Source organism: Lepus europaeus, chromosome 1 (assembly GCF_033115175.1).
Source record: "Lepus europaeus isolate LE1 chromosome 1, mLepTim1.pri, whole genome shotgun sequence".
In the NCBI taxonomy this organism is placed as follows: domain Eukaryota; kingdom Metazoa; phylum Chordata; class Mammalia; order Lagomorpha; family Leporidae; genus Lepus; species Lepus europaeus.
In genome coordinates this window covers 140418442-140445005 of record NC_084827.1, presented here as the reverse complement: position 1 = coordinate 140445005, position 26564 = coordinate 140418442, and the positions used below count along the sequence as shown (strand labels likewise).

At 40.0% G+C, this 26564-nt stretch overlaps 2 protein-coding genes and 1 pseudogene across 2 annotated transcripts in view; 2 read left to right on the top strand and 1 right to left on the bottom strand.

Moving 5' to 3' along the window:
• Positions 1–4: 4 nt before the first annotated feature.
• C1H2orf66 (chromosome 1 C2orf66 homolog) lies at positions 5–1398 on the top strand. Its single transcript, XM_062201245.1, has 2 exons — positions 5–127; positions 1219–1398. Exons 1-2 carry the CDS (start codon positions 5–7, stop codon positions 1396–1398), a joined length of 303 nt encoding a protein of 100 aa, XP_062057229.1.
• A 5042-nt stretch (positions 1399–6440) lies between these two features.
• The window catches only part of GTF3C3 (general transcription factor IIIC subunit 3), a 41699-nt gene continuing 21575 nt past the window's right edge, over positions 6441–26564 (top strand). Inside the window, exons 1-9 of the mRNA XM_062189470.1 lie at positions 6441–6620; positions 7470–7572; positions 14042–14238; positions 14918–15041; positions 17548–17739; positions 18206–18371; positions 21584–21731; positions 22239–22311; positions 24745–24848. Of these exons, the coding sequence (XP_062045454.1) occupies positions 6519–6620; positions 7470–7572; positions 14042–14238; positions 14918–15041; positions 17548–17739; positions 18206–18371; positions 21584–21731; positions 22239–22311; positions 24745–24848 (1209 nt within the window). The 5' untranslated portion in view covers positions 6441–6518. The remainder of the gene's footprint in view (positions 6621–7469; positions 7573–14041; positions 14239–14917; positions 15042–17547; positions 17740–18205; positions 18372–21583; positions 21732–22238; positions 22312–24744; positions 24849–26564) is intronic.
• LOC133755913 (large ribosomal subunit protein eL36-like) lies at positions 13006–13942 on the bottom strand (annotated as a pseudogene).

Here is a 26564-nt window from a genome sequence, read left to right as displayed (position 1 = left end):
CACCATGTCCAAAGTGCCCCTTCTGCTCTTGTATGTTGCCCTGGGGCTAACTGGGCACGTGTACGGAAATGCTCTGAGAAATGAAGATAAATGGAAACCACTCAGCAACCCCAGAAATCGAGATCTGGTAAGAACAACCCCAGGAAGTGCTGGGCTGCAGGGTGGATCTGGGACCTATCTGGGGCTACGTGCTTGGCACTCTGCATTCCAGAGCACAGGGGAGGGAAGGCAACCAAGGTCTCAGAAGGCTACCCAGCAGGACCAGACCAAGGTTTTTCTAGCCTAGTGGGGGGTGTTCTGCTTTTTATCTGGTCAATTCAAACTTGTTTCTGTAAGAAGAAACATTTAGGAAAAATCTTACACACACACAGCACATGATGTTTGTAAATGATCTTAGACACACTTTGTAGACTTGTTGTGATACATATACAAAATCAGGATCATACCAGGGAATTGCTTTCTGCACAACCCAGATTGAATTGCTTTTTGCATAGTTTAGATTGATCTGATGATAAAACAGATTATCATATAATCACTTGCAAAGTTCAGTTGCAGAAATTGAAAATTGACTTCATGGTTCTCAATTTACTAGGCATACTTTCAGCATATGGTTATCTAGAAAATAAAACTTGAAAATATCAGTAAAAATCTTCTTTAAAAAGATGCCAAATACAGTGAAGATGTTGATACAATCATTTCAAAATAGTTTTTCTAAAGAAAATCATGTGAAACAAAGCAATATAAGACTAAAATAATCAAACCTATAAATGGCATTTCACACAGCTTCTCTGTTTATTTCCCAAGGGAAATTGGAAAACCCCATGTTTGAGAAAAGCTATTGCAGCAGGCAGTGGGTGCTCCCCTTCAGCTGCTGTGACACATAGCTGACCATTGTGGAGTTCAGTTACATCCTGACCTTGGTACTCAGAAAGGGTTCACAATGAATCCTCTGACTGGGATACTGTTAAGTCATTGATATTCCTCCCTCCATTTTCACTGAGAATGGTGAATCAGCTTGTTTGGGATTGACAAGTCAGAAAGAAGGCAACAGGGAAGAGAATGGAAGTAGCTGAGGCTTATACTTCTATTTCTTCATTTCAGCCTCCTACCTGTTAGATTAACCTTAAAGACGATTCAAGGGGAAAAGAGGGAAAAATAGTCTGAACAAAATTTTTGGTGTTTCATATATGGCATTGAACATCCTCTTTCTCTCTTTAGTTTTTCAGAAGCCTCCAGGCATATTTTAAGGGCAGAGGTCTTGATCTGGAAAGATTTCCAAATACTTTTTCCATGAATGAGAAACCCAGACCTCTCTCTTTCCAATCAGATCTTATCGCTTCTGCATTTGCGGATTATGAAGAGCAGAAAAACTCCTTTCCCAATTACCTCAAAGGCTGAAGTTTCTTCTGAGCTCAGGTAAGCCTAGTCCCTTGTTCTGGGATCTACCCAAACATACAACTCATTCATAAAGCAGATATTTTGAAAGCATTTATTGGAAAAGTGATTTTATTTCCTCATAGAAATAAAGGCCCAGTTCTGATTATACTCATCATTGTTAAGCATTTAGATTAGTTCCAGGTATTTTATGGTCTAGTTTTAAAAAGAAATGACAATTATTATTTTTAAGCATAGTTTTCTGAGGAGAAATAAAATAATAGAATTGCCAATCTTAACAGAATTATTAAATAAATGAAACAACACTCACTTTTACCTATATCCTTTTCATGCCAGATCAGATAGTTAAGTTATATAGAAAACCATGAATAAAGCAATATTTTGAATTGAGCAGCTGGAGTAAGTGGCAATAAAAATTCAAAGAATAATTTTTTGGGGAAGATAGTCATGCATATATTTGAGTTTGAACTTCCTCAACTAGGGGAAGAAAAGACAGAATATGAGTAAATGTGGCATTTTTTCCAGTAGGAAGAAAATTGAAAGTGTATTTACTTTTATAATTTAGATTTCATTAATTTTATAACTTTAGCATTCCTGTCAAATAAATACCTATCATTTGAAAAGGAACAGGTATGGTGCATTCCAAACAAATACATTTTGGTTCTAGTTGATTAACTTTTTGTTCAGTTGAATAATAAAGAGAATAGAATCATAATTAAAATCTTTCCCCATTATTCCACAAGTACACAGATAAAATTGTTAGGAAGCATACCATTGTTGTATTTCATTGTATTTGTGAAACACAGATTTTCATTATTCTTTTAATATGATTTTTTGTTAAAAAGTGTTGTTATGCCAAAAAGCAGCAATTTACCACATGGAGTAGGAGCTTGACTACTGTCCAAAAATGAGAAAATAGAATGAATGAAGAGAAGTTAGTGAAGTTTTCCCTTGACTATTTTTCACACTTGAGCACTATGATATCAGGCACTAAAACAAAGAATAATTGTTAATACCATAGAACCTAGTTGAGTGTGAGGCAGATAAGTTGCTGGTCTTACTTTCTTCACTTACAAATTACAGATACTTATTTCTACCTCAGAAATAATCATAGAAAACACACACACACAAACTCTCATGTGAGCATTGAATGAGATAACGTTTAAGGGTAGGAGACTGAGAAAGTACCCACTTGGTGGCATTGTAATATAGTAGGAACTATTCAATTTTGTGAAAAGAAGCAGAACTTTAAAACTTTAAAACAAATTTATTTATTTAGAGGCAGAGAGGGAAAGAGCAAGAGCTCCCAACCACTGGTTCACTCTCCAAATGCTTGTAATCATTGGGGCTGGCTCAGGACTGAAGCAAGGAACCAGGAACACAATCAAAAAAACACAAAAGAGGCCGGCTAATCCTCCGCCTAGCGGTGCTGGCACACCGGGTTCTAGTCCCAGTCGGGGCACCGATCCTGCCCCGGTTGCCCCTCTTCCAGGCCAGCTCTCTGCTGTGGCCAGGGAGTGCAGTGGAGGATGGCCCAAGTGCTTGGGCCCTGCACCCCATGGGAGACCGGGATAAGCACCTGGCTCCTGGCTTCGGATCAGCGTGGTGCGCCGGCCGCAGTGCGCTGGCCGCGGCGGCTATTGGAGGGTGAACCAATGGCAAAGGAAGACCTTTCTCTCTGTCTCTTTCTCTCTCTCACTGTCCACTCTGCCTGTCAGAAATAAATAAAAAAATAAATAAATAAAAAAAACCACAAAAGATACCAGGAACCCAATTATCTGAGCCATCGCCACTGTCTCCCAAGATCTGCATTAGCAGGAAACTGAAGTCAGGAGCTAAAGCTGGGAGTCAAATCTGGTCCTTCGATGTGGTACAGGAGTGTCTTAACCACTGCTTGCTCCCAAGGCAGAGTTTCCGTTTGGAGTATATTTTACATTTAGAAGCTCTGTGTTCCCAACATCTTCAGCCAGAAAATGAAAACAAAGAGTTTTCATTGAAAATATGGTGATTTGGGGATCTTTGTGTTGACTGTATTTATAGTCTTTGATTCCTATAACATTTGCTTGTTCTTTCAGGTATCTGGCTGTTTTAAAACTGCAAATGAAGCTCTCATTAGAAAAATTCAACCATGGTGTTTCCTACACTTTTGTTATTTTTCCCCTTCATTTTTTTTTTTATCAATTTGTAATGATTTTGTTCCACATTTCCAAATCTACGTAAAATAGGCGGACCTTTGGGATATGCATAACTTGTGTATATGTTTTTTGGAGTGTTTTGTCCTTCCTTCACTAAATATTAACATAGAACATTGAATGTATTTGTAGGAGCTGAAAAAATGCCACAAAGAAAAAAGAGATGATAATCTTTTCAGGTAGATGGTTTCTTTAGGCTTGTCTTTTAAAATTGTCATTTATATTTATTACCTTTTATCAATCAGTATTTTATTTGAAAGGGACTTTGCTCCTTTTTATCATGATTTATTATATGTAATAGGAGTTTCGGTTTAAAAGTTAGCTTTTCTATTCCCTAAAAATAAGCTATATTCCCAGTTTCAGCATGTTATTTAAAGGTCCACAGTCTTAATTTCATACCAAATGAGAATAAGTGACAGATAGTCACAAAGAAGTTTGAAATGAAAAGCAAAGAAACATGAGTTTCTAGAAGTTGTCAAAGTCTCTGGAAGATGTTTGCTGCCAATACATCCAGAGGTACACATAGTACTGCACCAAATATCCTTGCTATGCCCACCCCTCCATCTGCTGCACATAACCTCCTCAAGAATGGAGGATAGATACAGGTGAATTTCCCTTTTTTCCAACCATCCCTCTTTCCTTGCTTCCACTCATGCTGAATTAGTCCCATTCCCAGATTCTCAGTTGGAATAGCTGTATTTCCTGTATCTTTATGGATAGTTGCATCATTTTTTCTATGATTCCTGCAGGAGGAATGTTGTACTCTTTGAAGATAAATGTAGGTGTCCTTGTAACACTGGTCTGCACATTCTAAAATAGTGTACCATGGTTCTTTTCAGGGATGATTGATAGAAGAATAAAATATTTGTGCAAGAACAGATTGTGTCTGGTTTAATATGTTCTGTCATAATGAGTTTTATTTGTGTCTGTTTTTCATGGAGTGTCATGAGACCTTTGAAGGCAGAGATCATATCGAATCCACCTTTTGTTTTTCCAGCACCTAGCATAATGCCTAGCCTCTATTTGGTAAATACTTGTCGACTTGAAATAAATGTGTTGTGTCAATCTTCACACAGTAATTGCAATTGTTTTTAGTATCCATTTTTTACAATTAAAAACCAAGTAATTATTAATGAGCTATGCCTCATAAAAATATAGCTGATTTAGAGAAATGATAGTGGTAGGAAGCACGTCACCAATTTCAAGTTCTACTCAACTACCAGTGTTCTTTGTTTTCCCTGTTTCTCACACCCCCCTCCCCATGGGTGTCAAAGACTCAGAAATTTACCTATTTCTAGGCCTTTGATAAGGGAGGGCATTCACCTGGGGTAGGAGCATGCCTTATTTAGCTGGAAAATTCCTCACCATTGGCAGCAGCTGTTGATGGAAGCTCAGGGCCCACACTAACTTGAGTTCTGTAGTGGCAGAGCTTTTGGCAATTGGGGTAGCTGAAGTCATCACTGTGTGTGTGACAATCCAGCACACCTGGTTCCCAGACACTGTATATTGATCGTTCGTCACCTCTGCCATATCATTTAGATAACCCAAACCACCCTACATATATTTCTAAAAGCCCACTCAAGAAGCGATTTTGCTCTTGGCTGTGGAGTATTGCTAAGATAAGAGCAAAGCTGTAGTGTTTCTTCCAATGGAAATAAATATTCTGCAGGTGTTCAAGGGGTCTGTGGCACTACTCTACATAGGCACTCAGTAGCCTCTCAATAATGGTTCTGACTTTCTTCAATAGGATCCCCTTCTCCAGGATGTGTCCTATTGTCTCTCTCTCAGAGCTAGTGTGCTTAGGAGCTGTTGAGAGGTTCTGCTCTTCTTGCAAGCCACACACTAGCTGTCTGCATTTTCACTGATTCTGGCAGACAGAGAGATTCCCAGGTCAGAGACAAACTGACTTCACCACTTTCTCACGGTCCAGTAGGCAGAATGAGTTTACATTCACATTGGTTCTCTTTGTTCAGCACGTATCAAAGGGGGACATGTTAATGTGGGGTCGGGAGTACGCTGGGCACAAGTGGGTTTGTACAAAAGCTGGGGAAGTCCAAATTTAGGAAAGCTCCACATTTATAATGAGGCTGCTAGAAAACATGCCCAACCTTTGCCCCAGACGAAAGCATTACGAGTTGGAAAACAAATCTGCTCCCTGTTCTACAGGAGACAATATCTCTACTTTGAAGGAAGTGCATAACACAGTGGCTTGTCTATAGTAAGTGGGAAACAGTGTGTGATAGCAATGTCAAGTTTTGGATTCCTTCTAAAAGCTTGACTGGAAAAGATGAGGGGAGTTAGTAGCGGAACATTAAGTCCAGGTGAACTCATTTACAGAATGAGAAAGAGTCTGAAGGAGGGAGAGTTCGAGCCTTCGTAGAAAGCGGGAAAATGAAGGTGCCGGCGGGGATGTGATTTAAAGCTTAAATTAGGGGCAGATTTTAGCTTTCCCGCGGGGAAGAATGGTAACGTGAAACATGCAGGTGGTAGAGCAAACGGTTAGATCAAGGGGAACTATCGCTACAGCAAAGACCAAGTGAAAGCATATTCGGAGAAGGAAATGGAATAGGAGTGAGACTGGAAACAAATATTTTCTGAAAGATTTGAGAAAATTATCTCTTTGAAGTATACTTTTCTACAACGACCTCATTCACTTAAAACAAGACGCTTAAAGGAGGCGTTGTGGTGAGGAAGGCTCGGCCCAAAAGGTGCCGCCTGCGCCACGCCTCGGGCCTGCGCGCAGGCGGAACGGTAGTGTGGTGGCTGCGGCGCGGAACGGTAGTGTGGTGGCTGCGGCGCAGGCCGGGCGGGTTTGCCTGGGGAACGCCGCGTCCGCTTTCTCCGCCGCCCCCGCGCTGGGTAGCGTCTGCAGGCGCCGCCGTCCTGGTTGGCTGTGCCGGGTGTTAGGGCTGTATTGACGGATTTACAGACATGTCGGGGTTCAGTCCGGAGCTCATCGATTACCTGGAAGGGAAAATCTCCTTTGAGGAGTTCGAGAGGCGGAGAGAGGAGAGAAAGACCCGCGAGAAGAAAGTGAGGCGGTGCTAGGCCGGGATGCGTCTGCCCTGTCGCCCTAGTACAGAGGGGCTGGGGGGCCCAGGCGACCCCTTCGGCTGGGTAGGGTGGGCCAGGAACGCCCCCGCGGCTTCTCTTCCTTACCAAAAATCCGGTTTGCGTCTCTACTTCCCCACACCTTTGTCTCCGTGGTAACCGACTCCCTCTCCGCCCTTGTTTTTGCTGAATACTAAATTTTAATTTCATGGTAGTTTAACTCTGGGAAGTTAAATGGCGGATGGGAGGAGAGTGTGGAGTATTTGATTGTAGTTCTCGCTTTGTCACGAAGTCGTTTTGGGACCGTGAGTGGGCAACCCACCTCTGTTTTGGTCTCAGTTTCTCTGTTTCAAAACCAGTGGGATTAGGTTTCCATTCTTGAGGAGGCTTTATTGGAGTTATGTAATCTTCCACCAAGAAAGTGAGCTTTAGTAATAAATTTTTTTACTACCTATGTTTTTCATACTAAGTAGGAAATATATGAACCTTGTGCATATTTTTGCATTTATTCGACATAAAAGGGAAAATAAGAAGTAACTGAACCTTGTAAAATTAGTTGGCGATTCCTTCTTAATTCATGTGACTAATAGTGTTAGGTGTCTTAATTTAAGGTATTAGGATAAAATATGCAAATTAAATCATTAATATTAACTTTTTACATATAATGTATTCTGGTGGAATGATAAGACCTAAATACTTCGAAATGCTTTTAGATTTTGTATATACTATGTAAGATGCATAGCTCAAGTTGTATAGAAACAAAAAATAAGGCAAATTTTGGGAAGAGCTAAATCTGCATCCGTTTGGGGGCTTATTAATGTTTATTCACAGAGTCTTCAGGAAAAAGGAAAGTTACCAGCTGAAGAAAATCCAAATGATTCTGAAGTCCCATCTTCATCTGGAATTGACTCTACCAAATTCCAGGACAATGAAGGTATGTTAAGATCATTTGCCACCTGCATTAAATGTTAAAGAGTATCAAAGCAAAGTAATTCAATGAAAAAAATTTTTTTCATGTTCGTTTTATTTCATTTTGATGATATTCTCCTGTTGATTACCTGGTTTATACCAAGCACTGTACTCAATAAGTATTTGTTGACATACGGAATATGATTGCTGATGGTTATTTTTGTGAATTCTGGTGTTGGAAAAGTGTTTCAGATTGACATTAGTATTTGGAGGCTGTATTTAGAATTAGTATTTTTTTTACTCCTTTGGTGACAAATTGCTTCCAAATTATTTTCTCTGTGCCCCATTGTAGTGAATTATACTTCTGTGCAAAGTGACTTCCAAACCCCTGCTTTAGTTACAGTGACATAAGCTAGGAATGTCAGACAGGTCAGCTGGCTGCCCAGATGGAATGTCACACACAGCACACGCATTTCAGTATGTGACCTCATTCTAAGATCCCGACCTCAGCTTTACATGTCCAGACACTTAAGTTTGGTAGTGCATCCAGACTGACTAAACCTGGCACAGTTTAGTTGATGAACTAGTATGCAAAGTTATTAATTTCCATTCATCCACTTTTTTAAAATTTTATTTATTTATTTTTTATTTTTGACAGGCAGAGTGGACAGTGAGAGAGAGAGAGAGAGAAAGGTCTTCCTTTGCCATTGGTTCACCCTCCAATGGCCGCACCGCGCTGATCCAAAGCCAGGAGCCAGGTGCTTCTCCTGGTCTCCCATGCGGGTGCAGGGCCCAAGCACTTGGGCCATCCTCCACTGCCTTCCCGGGCCATAGCAGAGAGCTGGCCTGGAAGAGGGGCAAACAGGACAGAATCCGGTGCCCTGACCGGGACTAGAATCCAGTGTGCTGGCGCCGCAAGGCGGAGGATTAGCCTGTTGAGCCACGGCGCCGGCCAGTCGTCCACTTTTGTAGTGATCAGTTGCACGTGGTAGTCATTCACCCATGTCAAGTTTCCTTTAAATGCTAAACTGTTAATTTGGATGTAGCTTCCTGTATAGGATCTGATTAAGAACTAAATTTTACACTGAAAACACAAACTTTATTCCTATCTTTGGACCAAGTAGGGAAGAAGGGGTTTGGAAAAAGAGAAAAATAAGGTTATAGTTTCTCGCTTTGCCCAACAGTGAGTTGGACAAGGAGGTGATGTCTGGCAGCTTGTTGGGGGTCCTTTCTCATCTGCCCAAGAGAGGAGATGTTCTTCCATTACCAGGTTTTTGAGGTGCAGCTGTAGTCATAGGCACCAGTGGGTGCCTGCCAGTCATGATGCCTCAAACTGCCCCTAAGCTAGCCATCAGGCCTTCCTTTAAAAAAAAAAAAAAAAAAAAGGAGCCAGCTGAGTGTATTTTGGCCTGTCGGGAGCCCAGATGGCCTCAGCTCAGATGACTCCCTCAGTTAAGATATAAAGCTCCCAATTTCCTTGGAGAGAAGCATTCCATAACTTCCCTAAGGTTCTTGGTGTGAGCATGTATTCAGGGCAGAAGAAGGGGTCAGTCATGCACAAGTTTTGGTGAAGTCTACTAAATGGAATTAATGGCCTCCAGGATCATTGTAATTTTTCTTCCTGGTCACTGCTGAATGCCACTGCTAAATTCTTGCTCTCGAGTGACTTCCCTACAACTGTGTAGATAGGTATTGAGGTTGATTTGTTCTGAGAGGATTTGTTCCTGAGAGGAGGAGCGTGGTGGGGGCAAGAGGTGCGGAGTCACCACACAGACCCCGGGAGTCGGGTGAAAGCGGGCCAGAGGCAAGCAGCCTGCAGACTCATTTATTTCAGTTGGTACAACAGCTTATATAGCCAAGACAGCCAATCCGGTCAAGGGGTGGTCTATGCCCTAACCAATCACAGCCTGTTGTCAGACAGGCTCCGTTTGCCATGTGGTTTCCAAAACCATCCAATCACAGCCTTTTGCCAGGCAGGCTCTGTTGTCAGGTAGGCTCTGTTGTCAGGTGGGTTTCAAAGCCATTCCTGAGTAACTGACGCTCACTTGCCAGCGGCCATCTTGGCATGGCCTTCTTATTCCACCACAGATAGGGTCTTCTTTTAATTTCATTTTCAGTTCACCGTTGCTAGTATATAAACTGCAGTTTATTTTTATAGACATTGTTTCAAGCAACCTTGCTAAATTCATGTATTCTGTTTGTATGTAGATTCTTTCGGATCGTCTTCTACATATATAATATCTGACATTAATTTATTAGCCATCTTTGTATCTTTGATTATTTCTCTTGTTACATTAAGTAAGACCTTCATTAAAATCTTTAGTGCAGGTTGGTAATAGCAGATATCTTTATCTCATTCCCAGTAACTTTCAGTGAGTCACCATTAACTGTGTGGAAAACTTTGAAAATATTATTCATTCAATTACAGATATTCATTTTCATTTATAGTTAATAATTTTTATTAGGAACAGGTATTAACTTTGATCAAGTGATTCTTTTTGTCAAGATGATCACATGATTTTTCTCTTTTGCTTCTTTTTGTGTGACATATTTTACACATTTCATCCTTATTGGTTCGACATTCTTATATGTGATCCTTGTGATTTCATAATAATGACATATTTATTCCTCAGAACATGTACCTTTTTTTTTTTAAAAAAAGAGACATTTAATTTTTTGAAAGGCGGAGTTAGAGAAGGGGAGAGAGAAAGAGCTCTTCTGTCCACTGTTTCATACCTCAAATGGCTGCAACAGCTAGAGCTGGGCCAGACCAAAGCCAGGAGCTTCATCCAGGTTTTCCATGTGGGTTGCAGGGGCCCAGGCACCTGTGTGATCTTCTGCTACTTTACCAGTTGCATTAGCAGGGAGCTGGATTGAAGTGGAGCAGCTTGGGACTCTAATTGGTATGCATATTGGATACTGGCATTGCAGCCAGTGGCTTAACCCAATGCACCACAATGCCAGCCCTTACATGTAGCTTTTTTTTTTTTTTTTTTAAGATTTATGTATTTATTTGAAGGCAGAGTTACACACAGAGAGAGGGGGGTTTTCCATCCGTTGGTTCACTCCCCAGATGGCCTCAATGGCCGGAGCTGTGCCAATCCGAAGCCAGGAACCAGGAGCTTCTTCTGGGTCTCCCACATGGGTGCAGGGGCCCAAGGACTTGGGCCATCTTCTACTGATTTCCCAGGCTGTAATGGAGAGCTGGATTGGAAGTGGAGCAGCCAAGACTTGATCCGGCGCCCACATGGGATGCCGGCACTGCAGGCAGCGGCTTTACCCTCTATGCCACAGTGCTGGCCTCAACAACATGTAGCTTTTAAAATTTGTTCTCCCTTAAATATTATCTCATTTATCTAGTATTTTTTGTTTAAAATATTTCACATAAATCCAAAGGCTTAACAGTTTATTCCTATGAACACAAGTATACTTCAAAAGTTTGTGGAAATGGAATTTAAAGATACGTTTATTTCAGTGCAAAAAAAAATTGACATCCATGTATAGTTTTTTTTAAAAAGATTTTTATTTATTTGAAAGGCAGAATTAGAATCTTCTTCCCAATGGCTCACTCCCCAAATAGCCACTGTGGCTGGAGCTGGGCTGATGCCAGGAGTTTCTTCCGGGTCTCCATTGTGGGTACGGGGGCCTAAGGACTTGGGCAGTATTCTGCTATTTTTTCCCAGGTGCATTAGCAGGGAGCTGGATTGGAAGTGGAGCAGCCAGGACTCAAACTGGCACCCATATTGGATGCAGGTGTCACCGGTAGGGACTTTACACACTACTCCACAGTGCCAGCCCCTAGTTTTTCATACTGTGCATTTTCCATTAACTTTTTTTTATGAAAAAACTATGATTGGGTTTAAAAATATTTTGCAACAAAATAAACTTTTCCTTCAGTTTTTCCACATATATGATACATTCTCATTAGATATTTTTGATATATTTTCATGTGTATATTTAAAATTTGAACTATTTTGTTGGAGCATTTCTAAAATATGTTAAATGTATCTGCTTTGTTTAAATAAAAAAATGGCTCCTGAATTAATGTGTTCTTGATCATAAAAGGTCATCGTTTTGAACATGTTAAAAAATTACATTGTAGTGGTATCCTAAGATGAAAATGAGGCCGGCGCCGCGGCTCACTAGGCCAATCCTCTGCCTTGTGGCGCTGGCACACCCGGTTCTAGTCCCGGTCGGGGCGCCAGTTCTGTCCCGGCTGCCCCTTTTCCAGGTCAGCTCTCTGCTGTGGCCAGGGAGTGCAGTGGAGGATGGCTCAAGTGCTTGTGCCCTGCACCCCATGGGAGACCAGGATAGGCACCTGGCTCCTGCCATCGGATCAGCGTGGTGTGCCGGCCGCAGTGCGCCGGCCGCAGCGGCCATTGGAGGGTGAACCAACGGCAAAGGAAGACCTTTCTCTCTGTCTCTCTCACTGTCCACTCTGCCTGTCAAAAAAAAAAAAAAAAAAAAGATGAAAATGAAATGTTATTTTGTACCTGAGATAATAATGCTATTGTAATATTAATAGCATTTAATGAGCCTTTACTATATGCTGGACATTAGAGAAATTTTTGTTTTATTTTTTAAAGGCAGAGAGGGAGGGAGGGTGTAAGATTTTCCATTTGCTGGTTTACTCCTCAGTTGTTCACAACAGCTAGGGCTGGGCTAGGCCAAAGCCAGGAGCCTGGAACTCAATCCAGGTCTCCTACATGGGTGGCAGGGACCCAGGTATTTGGGCCATCATTTCCTGCTTTTTTTTTAAAGATTTTTATTTATTTATTTGACAGAGTTACAGGGAGAGAGAGACAGAGAGAAAGGTCTTCCTTCCGTTGGTTCACCCCCCAAATGGCCACTGCGCCTATCCAAAGCCAGGAGCCAGGTGCTTCCTCCTGGTCTCCTATGCGGGCACAGGACCCAAGGACTTGGGCCATCCTCCACTGCCTTCCTGGGCCACAGCAGAGAGCTGGACTGGAAGAGGAGCAACTGGGACTAGAACCCCGTGCCTATATGGTATGCTGGCGCCGCAGGCGGAGGATTAACCAAGTGAGCCACGGCACCAGACCCCCATTTCCTGCCTTTTAAGGTGTGAATTAGCAGGAAGCTAGAACAGAAGTGGAATAGATGAGGTATAAGCCTGGTACTCTGATATGGGCTACAGGTTTCCTAAGTGGCTGCTTAACTGCTGCCAAACACCTGCCTGATGCTGGGCACTTTAGAGTACGTATATGTGAAGATACTTCAAAATGTTTATGGAAGAAATGGAATTAAAAGATGTTTATTTGGCACAAGCAGTTTTGAAATCTGTGTGTTTCATAAACTGCATTTTCCAGGACAATCCTTCATGCATTTAATCACTGTGCTATAGTATATGGTTTCTGTACACTAAGCTGTTTAGTTCTTAGGGTTTTATTTTATAATTTGAGGGGTTGGGGGAGGGTACATGTGAGCTATTTAACTACAATTAAAAGCCATTTCCAGTATCACTGACTGACTGCTTCTGTGTCCCACTTCTCTCGCTCACTGCCCAGACAGGAGAGCACTGGGCTTTGGGGGAGAGCTTGGAAAGCTTTATCATGCAAGGGGAGGGAGTCAGTCCTTCTTGGCGGCTGCTTGCTTTTCTCATAATGGCTGGGACACTGCTCAGCTCCTCCCCTTTCCTCTTGGTACAGATATGTGTCCCTATCCTTTTCTTAATGAAGTTGAGAGCCCTTTGTCCTTGGCAACCTGAGCAGCTCCATGGAATAGCCTTAAACCTCCTGAATCATGTCTTGCACAAACTTGGTGTACTTGGTGAGGCACCAGTGGCAGTGGCTATGCTTTGATGTGCTTATGCTCTTAGTCACTTTGTGGCCTTTGTTGAGGCCCATGAGCATGGGGTAGCACAGAGCTATGACTGCCACTTTCTAATGGCTGCTGTGGCGGGATAGAATTCTTTTCTTTTCTCTTTTTTTGATTATTAACAGCTTGTATTTCTGATTTTCCACTTAATTTTGCTTTTACATAAGAATGAGGCCTAGAGGCTGGTTCAGCTATTCTTTAAAAAAATTTTTTTTTTTTTTTTTTATTTGAGGCAGAGAGAGCAAGCAAGCTCCCGTCCATTGATTCACTCTTCAAATGCCTTTATCGGCCAAGGCTGGGAGCTGGGAACTCGGTCCAGGTCTCCCACCCGGGTTGCAAGGACCTAAGTACTTGAGCCAACACCTAATGCTTCTAAGGGTGTGCTTTAGCAGGAAGTTGGAATTGGGAGCAGAGCCAGGATTTGAACCCCAGCACTCCAAAAGGGGAAGCAGGTGTCCCAGCTGTAGACTAAATGCTTGCCCTAAGTAAGCCATTCTTGCAGGGAAAATATGTGGCTTTGTAACAGTTTTCTTCTTTGGGTTGTTTTTGAGGGTATTCATTTACTATTACTTTCAAAATGGAAATGGCTGGGGTAGAAATTTATACTCTTAAAAAAAAGTGTTTCCCGCCACCCCTTCCCTGCTTGTGTTTTTTCTTAGGGGAAACATCAGATGGAGTGAGTAAGTCAGTTCACAAGGTCTTTGCTTCCATGCTTGGAGAAAATGAAGATGATGAGGAGGAAGAGGAGGAGGAGGAGGAAGAAGAAGAGGAAGAGGAAACACCTGAGCAACCCACTGCAGGCGATGTCTTTGTATTGGAGATGGTTCTCAATCGTGAAACCAAGAAAATGATGAAAGTAAGTTGTAACTTATTTTCATATTTATAAATAGATTGAAGGAAAATGGTATAGGAGGATGAAAGATCTTTAAATTGCAGCTGGGAAGCAATTTGAACTATAAAAAAGGGAGTTCTGTCATGTTTCCTTTTAGAGAATTTTTATGTAACCTTAATTTTATTGCATTTGTCAAAATGTACTATAATTTTTTTAAAAAGTACATGCTAAAACTTGATTTTTTTTTAAACCAAATTCATTTTGAATGGATAAAAAAGAAAGAAGGATCTTTATTAGATTATATTGTAGTCATCTGGCATATTAATCCACTTTATAGGATAATTTATTCTAATTAGTAGTTTAGTAATTCCTGCCACTTTGGGTTTTGCTTTCTTTATATATTTTACTATGCTTTGAATTTTTTACTGTAGGACTTTTTGTTTAACTTTCTGAAGTTCTGCTCTTTGGGAAGTATCATGGAATTCTGTTCTTTCCTGTGGTTGAGGTTTAGACTTTTGCCATAATGTCGATTTCATTATTAAAGTCAGTTAGAATTACAGCCATGTAGTTCCTAGTTCTGTGTTTAGAAGGTTGAAAAGTTTTAAAGGAAGTTTTTAGGTCCTTTACGTTCTGTGTTTATTAATATGACTGGAGTTGAAATCTAAGATTCTGTTTTAATCTAAATGTTTTTTCTTCTATGCAGGAAAAAAGGCCTCGGAGTAAACTTCCCAGAGCTTTGAGAGGTCTCATGGGTGAAGCCAATATTCGTTTTGCTAGGGGAGAACGTGAGGAGGCAGTATTGATGTGTATGGAAATCATAAGACAAGGTATTTTCTGTGGCAAGTTCAGTGGTAATAGCAGTGTAATAGTCTGACTTTTTTTTTTTTTTTAAGATTTACTTATTTATTTGAAAGGCAGAGTTACAAAGAGGGAGAGGCACAGGCAGAGAGAAATATTCCATCCACTGGTATACTCCAAATGGCTACAACAGCCAGGGCTGGGCTAGGATGAAGCCAGGAGCTTCATCTGGGTCCTCCATGTGAGTGCAGGGGCCCAAGCACTTGGACCATCTTTTGCTTTACCAGGTGATTAATGGGGAGTTTTGAATCTGGAAGTGGAGCAGCCAAGAGTTGAACTAGTGCCCATATGGGATGCTGGTATTGTAGTTGGCAGCTTAACCCACTATGCCATAGCACTGGCCCCAACAGTCTGACTTGTAAAAGAATAGTAGGTATGCTTCACTGTACTCTTTGGAAAATATATTCAGAGGCTTGGAGGTGATTGTGTTAATGGTAATTTGCTGGTTTTTACATTGAATAGGAGTTATTACCAAGAAAATAAAAATTACAGGGTGTGATTCAGTGAAATATTAATATTTATTGAAGTTTTAAGAGGTGCTTTGTTAAGGGATTTAGACTTCTGCAGTGTTAGTCTTTTTAAAATATGGTAGATACATTATGTTAAAACCACTTGAAAGATGTTCTTTTTTTCTTGCATTTTTCTAACTCAGTGCTAGATGATTTTAACCTATTATTTTGGAAAAGATACTTTTTTTTTTTTTAAAAGAATGGGGCCTTATACTTTTTACTTTTTAAAAAGACTTATTTATTTGAAAGGCAGTTAGAAAGACAGATCCTCTGTCCACTTGTTTGCTCCCCAAATGCCTGCAATGGGGCTGGGCCACACATAAGCCAGGAGCTTGGAATTCCATTCGGGTCTCCCATGTGGGTCTCCCATGTGGCCTAGGAACCCAAGCACCTGGGCAGTCTTTTGCTGCTTTCCCAGACATATCAGCAGGGAGCTGCATTGGAAGTGGAACAGCCGGGACTCAAAAATATATCTACCGGGGATGCTGGTAGCACAGATAGCAGCTTAACCCATTGTGCCAAATGCTGGCTCTGAAGACAACAGTTTAAACTTGACATCTTACCTCTTGGTTAAGCAGCAGAACTTAGGTATATCAAAGGACATTTTCAAAAGAGATGTTTTTAACTAATTACTTCATTTCATTTTCCTGAAGTATTGCCAAGTGATGCCCAGGTATTCATAATATAGTGAACTTTTAATTTATCTATTCAGTATTTTGGCATTTCCTTTGACTTAGATTAGGGTTCTTTTAGAAGTCTTATTACAGGTCAGCGCCGCGGCTCAGTAGAATAATTCTCCGCCTGCGGCGCCGGCACACCGGGTTCTAGTCCTGGTCGGGGCGCCGGATTCTGTCCCGGTTGCCCCTCTTCCAGTCCAGCTCTCTGCTGTGGCCAGGAGTGCAGTGGAGGATGGCCCAAGTGCTTGGGCCCTGCACCCCATGGGAGACCAGGAGAAGCACCTGGCTCCTGGCTTCGGATCAGCGCGATGTGCCGGCCGCAGCGACCAATGGGGGGTGAACCAACAGAAAAAGGAAGACCTTTCTCTCTGTCTCTCTCTTACTGTCCACTCTGCCTGTCAAAAATAAACAATTAATTAAAAAAAAAAACAAGTCTTATAGTTTCCTGGATTATTTAGTAGTGTAGTTGAGGTCACTTTTTTTTTTAAATTATTCCTTCAGAAATTAAGATTAACCATCTTCCTTAAGGGCATTTCATTTCTTTCCTGCTTTCCAATATTACCTGTTCCGTATTTCAGTTTTATTGTTTATTTTTGCTAGTGATCACTGCCATAATCCTTTGTAATCTTTGCATTTTGTTTTAGAAACAGTTGCAGAAAAGTAAGGTTAACCATTCACTTTGCCATCCTGAGTTGATGTGCTGCTTAGGTGTCTTCTCTTCATTCATCCCCTACTTTATGATGTGGGAGCCAGATCCAGAAGAGTCGGTGCACAGATGTGGCTTATGCTGAGGGGGATAAATTTGGGAGTTATCGAGCCATATTTAGCAATAGTGAAGGGGGATTTTCTTAAGGGTGGTGGAAAGTATAGTTTTTCGGGGCCGGCACTGTGGCTCCCTTGGTTAATCCTCTGCCTGCGGTGCCGGCATCCTATATGGGCGCCAGGTTCTAGTTCTGGTGGCCCCTCTTCCAGTCCAGCTCTCTGCTGTGGCCCGGGAGGGCAGTGGAGGATGGCCCAAGTGCTTAGGGCCCTGCACCCGCATGGGAGACCAGGAAGAAGCACCTGGCTCCTGGCTTTGGATAGGTGCAGCACTGGCCATAGTGGCCATTTGGGGAGTGAACCAACGGAGGGAAGACCTTTCTCTCTGTCTCTCTCTCTCATTGTCTATAACTCTGCCTGTCAAATAAAAAAACAAAACAAAACAAAACCCACAGTTTGAATCATGTGATTGACATCAGCTCAAATTGCTTCCCTCAGCAAATGTAATTTATTTTTTAAATTCATTATAGCTCCTCTGGCTTATGAGCCATTCTCTACTCTTGCCATGATATATGAAGACCAAGGAGACATGGAAAAATCACTGCAGTTTGAGTTGATTGCTGCACACTTAAATCCCAGTGACACAGAAGAATGGGTTAGATTGGCAGAAATGTCTCTGGAACAAGACAATATTAAGCAGGCTAGCTTTTGCTATACAAAAGGTAAGATGTTTTTCCTTATTTGATTAGATGTTACATAATAGATTTTTTTGCTAATTGTATTTGCTACCTTGGATGTGATGCTGGCCAAAATATATTTGTTCCTTATATTCTGTTATGCCTGAGGTAAGTATTTGAAGTCTCTGTTTTTTCTTTATCTATAGCTTTTCAACTGGTAAACTCAGTTGTGTTAGTAGATGAACAGTACCTTCAGTTTTCTGCTGAGATCAGTGTTGGATCTAAGCTGTTCTTTGTGGGTTAATTTCAAGCTAGAGTAATGAAGTGAAGATTGAATTGGAGATTGTTTCTTTCTGGTTTGAGATCAAACCTATATGAGAGTTCCTGTGAAAATAGATTTATTCCAGAATAACTCCCTTGGATCCATTGGAGAATTAAAGTGTTTATTAAAGTTTCTGACATGTTGGGTCACATTGTGATAAATATATAATTTATACTGCTTTCTTTTCAGCTCTTAAATATGAACCTACTAATGTCCGTTACCTGTGGGAACGATCAAGCCTTTATGAACAGATGGGTGATCATAAAATGGCCATGGATGGTTATAGGCGTATTTTAAATCTTTTGTCTCCATCAGATGGAGAACGTTTTATGCAATTGGCTAGAGATATGGCTAAGTAAGTTTTGAGTGAAGTATAAATAGATGATCTTATTGTCTTGTAAATAGAAGCATGCATTTTAAATAGTCTGTAGTTTTCATTGAAGTTCAATAATGTATTTGCGTTTTTTATTCTATGTTGTTCCTGAATATGGGTGGTTTCCCCTCAAGTACTTTCCTGTTTCCAAGTAAACTGTGATTGTTTAGGAAATTTTGTATGTAAAGTTACATTTCAAATGCTCAAAGCTTTAAAATAAGACATGTATGGAAGCATGGTTAGGTCCCTTGGTTTCTACAACTTAGTTGAGATTTTGTTATGTCTAATATTTTTAAAAAATATTTTTATTATAGATATGCCGATGAAATGCTTGTGATCTGGTGTTTTCTCTAGTCATTTTATCTTGAGCTAGTATCAGAATAAGAATAGAGAGTTTCTCTTACAGTTGGCATTATGTTACCATGCTGTGTACTTTATTGTGAAGTATGCTCTGCTGGATTTACTGCTCTAATACGCTGTGTAGTAAAACAAAGTAGGAAACATATTTTCTAAGTAATGTGTTGTGGGACACTTTGAATTCTAGGAGTATTTAATATTTTCATTTAGGATTAACTGTCTTGATGTGGGTACATTAGGGTTTACTGTAGAATTCTATGACCTTTATTGGGTTGATGCTTTGCTATGAAAAATTGTTCTCTACCTTCCCAAGGATAGAGTATGTAGGAATACTAGAAACATTCTTAGGAAATTTGTTGAGGCAGAGCAACCCAAGTTGATCCCTGATGCTAACATGAACATTGAGGATCTTTCCAGGTCCCGTGTTCTTAGTTAAATTTCTGGATGTGTGAGTAGTTAGCCCAGTAGGCTTTAACTTAATGAACTGTTAGGTTGTCTGTGACAGTAAATTTGTTTTGTATCTATTGTGTTATGTTTAACAAGTTTTTGTTGGGTAAAAGTGGTAATGACCACTTTTGCCATTATCATAGAAGTATTTTTTTACATCGAATTCTGTTACTGTTACTGTAGCTTTTGATTGATAATGTCCTCCCCCCCCCCCGCCACTTTTCCTTTCAGAAGTATTTATTGAGTACGTCTAATGCACTAGGCGCTTAAGGAGCTGGGATATAAAGTATTGAAGAAATTTTAAGTCCCCTGCTCTTGTGTATACTCTTGTGTAGTATATATTACATTGGGGCAAACAGGCATTAAACAACTAAATCTATACAGTGTGTCAGATTTTGCAAAGTGATAGGAAGAACAATAAAGCAGAGAAAAGGGATAGGAATTTAGGTATAAAGTATATTATTTTAAAATAGAGTGATGAGAAAATGACTTAATTCCTTGTGTTGTGGTCAAACTGTTGAAGGCAACAGATAACTAGGGAAGTAGGCAAAGTAAATGGTAGGTGTGAGATATGTTCAAGAAACAGCAGGGAAGCTTAAAGGTATAGCATAGAGGTATCAGAGGAACATATTAGATTATCTGGCTGTTGGAAGGGTGTGATGTTGGCTTTTACTCTGAGTTTGGAAGCAATCAGAGGATTTTGAGTAGAAGAGTGACATGATAGGATTTATATTTACATGTTTCAATTCTGGCTGCTGCTTTAAGAATAGAATGAGGGGTGCTAAGCGAGGAGGCAGGAAGACCATTTAGTAAATTATTATAATGATGCTTGGAAGGGAAAATACTGAAATTTCTAGAGACAGCAGGAGGTGGTTAATAGTCACATTCTGTAATTTGAAGGCTGAGCTCTGAAGATTTTCTGATGTATTGGATATGAGGAGAGAGACTTGTGTGCACATGCATAGGGGGGTGGGAGTGAGGGGAAGAGGAAAAATAAAAGGGAAGAATTCTGAGGACTGAATCCTGAGAGATACTCCAGTGTTTAGAAGTCCGGGAGAAGAGGAAGAAACAGTAGGGATACTCAAAGGCATAAAAGGAGTAAACTAAGAGAACATGATGTTCTCATATTTTGTTGAAGAAAGTGCTTCAGTGAGGTGGCATGGGTGTGGTCATCCAAGTGAGATACTATGCATGAAACAAGGACTGAGAATTGACAGTGAAACTTAGCACCCTGGGCATCAGAAGTTTTGGCAGGGCATTGAGGGGAAAAGTTGTTTGGGTTAGTTTAAGGGAGAGAGGGGTTGGGCAAGGCATTGGAGATAGGGTGAGAGAATAGGCAACTTGAGGATTTTTCAAGAACAGAGGAATGGGTTGAAGAGGTAAGAGAATTCTTTAGGTTGAGGAAAATTATATTTGTATGTTAAGTGGGATAATCCAAAATTGAGCGACATATTGAAGATTTTTTAGGTAAGAGACAATTTCTTGAGTGATATCCTTAAGTAGATTAGGGGAATAGGATCTAGCTGGTTGGTGGCCTCATGTATAGTGATTATGCATTCTTGATAAAAAGGAAAGCAGAGGAGATGACATGGGTACCAGTAAGTAGGTAGCTGTCCTGGGAGTATGTGGGATGTTCAAGTCCCAGCTGCTCCACTTCTAGTTCAGCTCCGTGCTAACGTATCTGGGAAAGCAGCAAATGATGGCCCAAATGCTTTGACCCGTGCCCCCCATATGGGAGTCATGGACAAAGTTCCTGGCTCCTGGATTCAGCCTGGACAGTCCCTGGCTGTTGCTGCCACTTGGGGAGTGAACCACTGGATGGAATCTCGCTCTCTCTACCACTCTGCCTTTCAAGTAAATAAAATGAGTTTTTTTTTTAAGTATGACATTTTTATATGGATACTGCATATTTTTTAGATGAGCTCTGAGTATGATTTTGAAGGAATTATTCTCCCAAATTTAAAATTTTGAGATGGGCATTTGGTGCAGCAGTTAAGTTGGAGCTTGGGATTCCCACAAAACCAGAGCCTGGTTTGAGTTTTTGCTACTCAGCTTCTGATCCAGCTTCCTGCTAATACATACCCAGGGAGGCAGCAGATGATGGTTCAAGTACTTGGGGTCCCTGCCCCCAATCTGGGAGACCCAGATTGGGTTCCAGGCTCCTGGCTTCAGCCTGGAAAAGCCCAGGCTGTTGCTTATACTTAGGGAGTGAACCAGCAAATAGAAGATTTCTCTGTCTCTGCCCTTCAAATGAAGTGAAAATAATAGGTAAAAATTTTAAATATGTGTATATTTTCATGAAAATCATAGTTAACTGTTAGAGGACTTAAGCAAGGAAATGAATTTTATGATTGGAAGTAAGCATTCATTTTTATCATTTACCTTTTTAGGAGTTACTATGAAGCCAATGATGTTATTTCAGCTATTAATGTAATTGAAGAAGCTTTCTCAAAACACCAAGGCCTAGTCTCTATGGAAGATGTTAACATAGCAGCTGAACTTTATATTTCTAATAAGCAGTATGACAAAGCTTTAGAGGTAGGAATTCTTGTATTTCTGTTAGGTTTTGAATGTGTTCTAGAAATTCTTAAAAACTATTCCTCATTTTGGTTATTAGTTCCATGCTTAAAATTCATAGGGACAGTAGATTTCTAGATTGTGTAGTAATTCCATATGAAATATAAAATGTCGCTATATGATATCAGTATCACCATTATCCCTGGTCCCAAGTATGTCTGTACTTCAGGGTAGCTTGACCCAAAAGTCAGACCAATTCCTATAACTCAGCTCTCAAGCTGTTGGGTAAAGTAGGTTGCTTTGCTAGAGAAGAATTATATGTTTAGTTAGCATTATTAAATATGATATAAAAATGATAATATGTCATAGGGTTCCTTATTATAAAAAGACTTACTATCCATTTTATAGCCCATTTTTGTGTTGTAAGGATTATTTGAATTAGCTGTGTATAAATCTTTGCATTATGAAAATGTTTTGTATACATAACTATTGTATTTCTTTATTCCTCTCTGCCCGCCATTCTTTTAGGTAATTACAGATTTTTCTGGAATTATGCTGGAAAAGAAAATTGCAGAAGATGGCACCTTGGAAGAGAATAAAGGTTGTAGTTTCTTTTGCATCGTAAAGTGTATATAATCTTTTTCTCACAATGTGGTATTTCGAGTTGATAGTTTTCTCATAATAAGTATTCCCAAGAAGCATTTTTTCCCTCAAGATTTTGTATCTTTTTCTTGTGAATATTGGTTTGCAAGTAATCTTTTAAAAATTTGAGTCCTTTATTTCTCAGTATACCCATTTGACCATGGCATTTCTCATTAACTTAGGCTCTTTTTCATTGCTGTCCTTTGTTTCAGGAAATATTAAGGAAATAGAAGGTTCAAGTTCTAATTATAGATATAATCAGTCCTTTTGTTTAATATAGTTTACTATGTATCTTTTTTAAAAAACATTTATTTGAAAGGGGTACAGAGAGGCAGAGGAGAGAGAGAAGTCTTCCATCTGCTGGTTCACTCCCCAAATGGCTGTAACAGCTGGGACTGGGCCAGGCTGAAACCAGGAACCAGGAGCTTCTTGCGGGTCTCCCACTTGGGTGCAAGCACTCAGTCCATCTTCCAATGCATTTTTCAGGCACACTTGCAGGGAGCTGTATCGGAAGTGGAGCAGCTGGGACTTGAACTGGCACCCATATGGGATGTTGGCACTGCAGGTGGCAGCTTTACCCACTATGCCACAGTGCTAGCCCCTTTGCTATGTATCTTAAATGGTTATGCTGAGATTTAGAGTATTTCATGTACTATAACTTATCTTCCTTGATGAAAGTTAAACATATTTTATCAACACTGTCTTAGTTTTTTTTGGCTGCTATAAAACACCTTAGATTGGGTAGTTCATAAACAGACATTTACTGCTGACAGATCTTCAGGTTGGGAACTTCCAGATCAAGGCAGCAGCAAACTTGGTGTCTGAGGAGGGCCCTTTTCTCATAGATGGCACCTTCTTGCCGCTGCCTCACAGCTTCTTCAGGCCTCTTTTATTAGGGCACGAATCCCATTCATGAGCAATCTGCCCTCGTGACCTGGTCATCTCCCAAAGGCCCCTCTTAGTACCATCAACTTGGGGGTTAGGTTTCAACATAGGGATTTTGGGGGGACACAAATGGTATTTCTAGAAAGAAAAGCAAAATGATAAGAGTTTAGAATTTAGAACCCATATAAAATATAGGTAGAATCCCATTTTAGTAAAGTCATTGAAATGAGTGCATTGTGTTGAGCCTTTATTGAGATAGGTGGCCATGGTTACAATATACAGAAGAATGTGCTATGGATTTGGCTTTGTCAGATAGACGTGGTGCTTCATGGAGCTTATTATGAAGTAGTGTGAGTAAATTTTTAAAAATTCTGCTTTCTCATGAAGCAGAATAGTTAATCTAAGATTTCTAGTAACAGTTACTGTGTTGGAACTCAGTGATTAAAAACATTCTCAATTAAATTTGTCCTCCTATGACTGGGTGATTTTAAGCAGTACTACAATTTCTGACAAGTTCTGTAAAACAGATGAAGTTATTTAATTTTAAAAATAATTAAATTTAAAAAAAAATTATTTAATTGGAAGGTACCATTATGGAGAGAGGGAGAGATAGGTTTGGGGGAGAGGTGAAGGAGACAGAAAGAAAGAGAAGCGTGATCTTCCGTCTACTGGTTCACTCCCAAAATGGCTGCAACAGTCAGGGTTGGGCCAGAGGCAGGACGCAGGAGCCAGGAGCTTCTTCCACATCTGCTGTGTGGGTGCAGGGTCCCAAGGACTTGGACCATTTTCCCACTGCTTTCTCAGGCACATTACCTTGGAGCTGGATTGGAAGTGGAGCAGCTGGGACTTGAACCAGCACCGATGTAGGATCCTGGCGCTGCAGTCAGTAGCTTTACCTGCTTTTGCCACAATACTTGCCCCAAGTAGTTTTAAATTTTACTTTACCATTTAAGATACACCTCTGCTGTCCTATATTTAGTTTTTCTGAAATAGAGACATGTAAATTTTTTTCTTTTTTTGAAATTTACTGGGTTTAAAAAAATACAAGATATTTTAAATGTGGATAAAATTCCTTTAACCAATTTCCAGAATGTTATAAATGGTTTTGCTATAATGAAGATTTAGGAAATAAACAATATTATCCTTTTCTTAGCATCTTGTAGTAAGGACTTAAAGGAGGTTTTTGAATTCAAGAAGAAAAACAGAATTTATACATCCTGGTCATTTTTGTCTTGCTAGTTCTCTGTAGATTTAATAGCTGGTTGAGGATTATTGTATGTTTTTGTAAGTACCTAAGGTATTAGCAAAACACAAAACATAGTTGCATCTGAAGGAAGACTGAAGGAGGTTTAAGTAGCTAGTAATAGAGTTGGCCATGCTTTACATTAACTATAAAATCATTTGCCTTGTATGAAGTAAATGATATCTTATGTAGGGGATATAGTGTATATCATCTGTTCCACGTTTTGTGCTTGCATATAGGAACTGATTCTTGTTTATTCTGCAGCTGGTGAGAATATTATCTACACTATCCCTGATGGCGTGCCAATAGATATCACAGTGAAGTTGATGGTCTGCCTTGTACATCTCAATATCCTTGAACCACTTAATGTAAGTAGTATTAAGGTCTGTACTTGGGATACTTCATATCAAACCCAGTCTATTTTCTTTAGATGACAGAAATTACTTGACCCTAGCTTTTCACATTTCTTAATAACCTGGAAGTTCACAGTAAGCATTGAATTAATTTTTGTATGAATATCTCAAAAAGTCTAGTGATTTTGGAATTGGGCTTGTAATAATTTTTCTCTTAAAATGAGAACAGTCTAGAAATCAGAGTGTGAAATTGGGCTGTTGGACAATTGGTAATAATTCACAGCTGTTCTCTTATATCCGCTTTGGGTCAGTATTTTACTAAATGGAAAATATATCAGGTATCTGGTCCATTGACCTTACTAAAAGGTATTGAGTCAAAATACAAATCCCTAGCTGCATGGATCTTTGATGCTAATGGAAATAAACAGATAATATCCTATGTATTTTATTGATCAGTGGATAAATTGCTCCAAGCAAGAAAGGTTGCAGTTTTTAATAGGGCAGTCAGAAAAGGCCTCCCAGAAAGGATGACATTTGAATAATGACTTAATTCACATTAGTTTTTGAGGCATAGTCATAACTAGATGAAGATTTGTGTTATAGTTTACTAGTTTGAAGTGCCTGTTTGGGATGATGATAGGCAATTTAGATGGACTTAGAAAAGACAAAAGTTATTACCTGCAGAAACATCCACCAGCGCTCAGTGAGTTATGTGATGTTTATCCAAGTTTCCAGTTCCACTGTCTTGTGTTTTCATATTGAAAATACTTCTGTATTTTTCCTTTGAGTGTCAATTTCTTACTAGTACTGCTTCTTCATGTAACATGTTTATCTGGAATGTATTTTAACTGTTTTTTTGTATAGTGTAAGCTGAAACATGCACATTTTGTACATTGTGCTTTTTTTGTGGGACATATGCAGTGTGATCCAGTTGTTTTCTATCCTTTGGTTGTGCTGACCTAGGAATGTTGGTCATATCAAATATTAAATTTTAAAGTGACCACTCTTAATTAACTTTTTTTTTTTAAAGATTGATTTATTTATCTGAAAGAGTTACACAGAGAGAGGAGAGGCAGAGACAGAGAGGGAGGTCTTCCATCCACTGGTTCACTCCCCAGATGGCGGCATTGGCCAGAGTGCGCCCATCGGAAGCCAGGAGCCAGGAGCTTTCTCCAAGACTCCCATGTGGTTGCAGGGTCCCAAGGACTTGGGCCATCTTCTACTTCTTTCCCAGGCCATAACAGAGAGCTGGATTGGAAGTGGAGCAGCCGGGACTTGAACCAACGCCCATATGATGCTACACCATAGCACCAGCCCCTTAAAATTAACTTTATTCCTATAAATATTTAAAGGAAATAAATATTTATAGGAATATGTTCCTATAAATATTTAAAGGAAATAAATATTTATAGGAATATGTGCTGTGAAGTGTTATGAAATTTGTAATATTTTTTGTCACGAACTGTACTCCTAATTGTAATGTAATAAAAATAGTTATGGAAAAAAAGTGGGAATTAAACCATGGAGATTTCAGAGAATAGCTTTCCAGAAACATCTGCAAACAGAGGTACAATTATGTTTGGCTTGTTGGAGGAAGAGTGTAACAGATTAGCATTGTCTTAGTTCCTGCAGTGTTTGCCTTTTAACACAAAATGTGTTGACTATATTCATGATGGAATATTACTCTTTTTTAACAAGAGGTAGACAACTAGAAAATACTCATTTAAAGCT

Bases quoted from the DNA above. Each gene is read 5' to 3' on its own strand.
- C1H2orf66 (XM_062201245.1), top strand. From the start codon at position 5: ATGTCCAAAGTGCCCCTTCTGCTCTTGTATGTTGCCCTGGGGCTAACT. The intron at 128-1,218 runs GTAAGAACAACC...TTCTCTCTTTAG, and splicing joins ACCCCAGAAATCGAGATCTG to TTTTTCAGAAGCCTCCAGGC.